Source organism: Sinocyclocheilus grahami, unplaced genomic scaffold (assembly GCF_001515645.1).
Source record: "Sinocyclocheilus grahami isolate Dianchi unplaced genomic scaffold, SAMN03320097.WGS_v1.1 scaffold16839.1, whole genome shotgun sequence".
NCBI classification, from domain to species: Eukaryota; Metazoa; Chordata; class Actinopteri; order Cypriniformes; family Cyprinidae; genus Sinocyclocheilus; species Sinocyclocheilus grahami.
This window is the reverse complement of record NW_015516303.1, coordinates 3,529-4,771: the sequence shown is the minus strand read 5'-3', so window position 1 is coordinate 4,771 and position 1,243 is coordinate 3,529. Positions and strand designations below refer to the sequence as shown.

Below are 1,243 nucleotides of genomic sequence, written 5' to 3'. Positions count from 1 at the left end.
AAGACATACTGCTGCTGCACAAATAGCATATATAATAACCCGTAGAGGATCTATACAGGTGGAGCTGGGGAGGTGGAGGTTTCAGAGAAATGTAAAGCAGCAAGCTCATTGGCTGCATATGCAGCATGAACCAAACAGCTTATGCCAAGTAGTTTAACGCTGTGAATATCATCAATTTGAGTTTCATGACAGAACTTGGCATTTATTCTGCTTTGTTTATCTCTTAGGTGAGCGTGCTGACCACGCTGGAGCGGCGCTTCAATCTTCAGAGCGCTGATGTGGGCGTCATCGCCAGCAGCTTTGAGATTGGCAACCTGGCCCTCATTCTCTTCGTTAGTTATTTTGGTGCTAAAGCCAACCGCCCTCGGTTAATTGGCTGCGGTGGCATTGTCATGGCTTTGGGAGCACTGCTCTCTGCATTACCAGAATTCCTCGCTAGTCAATACAAGATCACAGACACATGGAGCAAGGATCTGGGGCGAGACGTGTGCTCCAACACCTCTAAAGCTGATGAACCGTGTGGGAATAGAGCCAATACCAACATGATGTACCTGCTTCTGATTGGAGCCCAGGTGCTGCTGGGTATTGGTGCCACACCTGTTCAGCCCCTGGGTGTGTCCTACATAGACGATCATGTGCAGAAGAAAGACTCCTCTCTCTATATAGGTAAGTAAGCATACTGTAATTTATGTTTACTACATGCTTAGTTTACATAGCCACAGGCAGCAATTGTTTCGCATTAGTGAATTGCACCACAATTATTTAAGGAAAAGCATGTATCTCCCCTATGGCTTAGTAAGTAAAAAGTAGATGATTATCAGGGTGATTTATTGTGGTTTCAGGCCTTCCAATGGCATGCCAAAAACCACTGATGTATTAAAGTGGAACAGCAAATAAGAAGCTTGAGCTGTTATGTGCCAGAAAGCAGCGTGTGCACAAAACCACTGGATCAATAAGAAAAAAAGCATATGCGTGTGTGGAAACGTGTTATGTTTTATATTGTTTGTGACCACAGCTTTCACAATATAATCAGCAGGTGAGCAGTGCTGGGAGGGTTTTAAACATAATTACTTTTATTTTGTATGTGTAGGGAAGAAGGGCATGGAAAAAGAGCGTAAAACATAATAACTCTTCTGTGCGAACAGAAGATAGCAGGTTTGAAAGTGTGCAGCATATACAGTATATTTGTGTATATTAGCTAAATAAAAATGTGAATATATATATATATATATATATATATATA

The 1,243-nt window shown here is 42.0% G+C and overlaps 1 protein-coding gene across 1 annotated transcript in view; it reads left to right on the top strand.

The window, feature by feature from the left end:
- Positions 1-227: 227 nt before the first annotated feature.
- The window catches only part of LOC107579363 (solute carrier organic anion transporter family member 3A1-like), a gene marked incomplete at both ends in the record, with an annotated part of 1,626 nt that continues 610 nt past the window's right edge, over positions 228-1,243 (top strand). The window contains one exon of the mRNA XM_016265196.1: positions 228-666. Coding sequence (XP_016120682.1) covers positions 228-666 — 439 coding nt within the window. The remainder of the gene's footprint in view (positions 667-1,243) is intronic.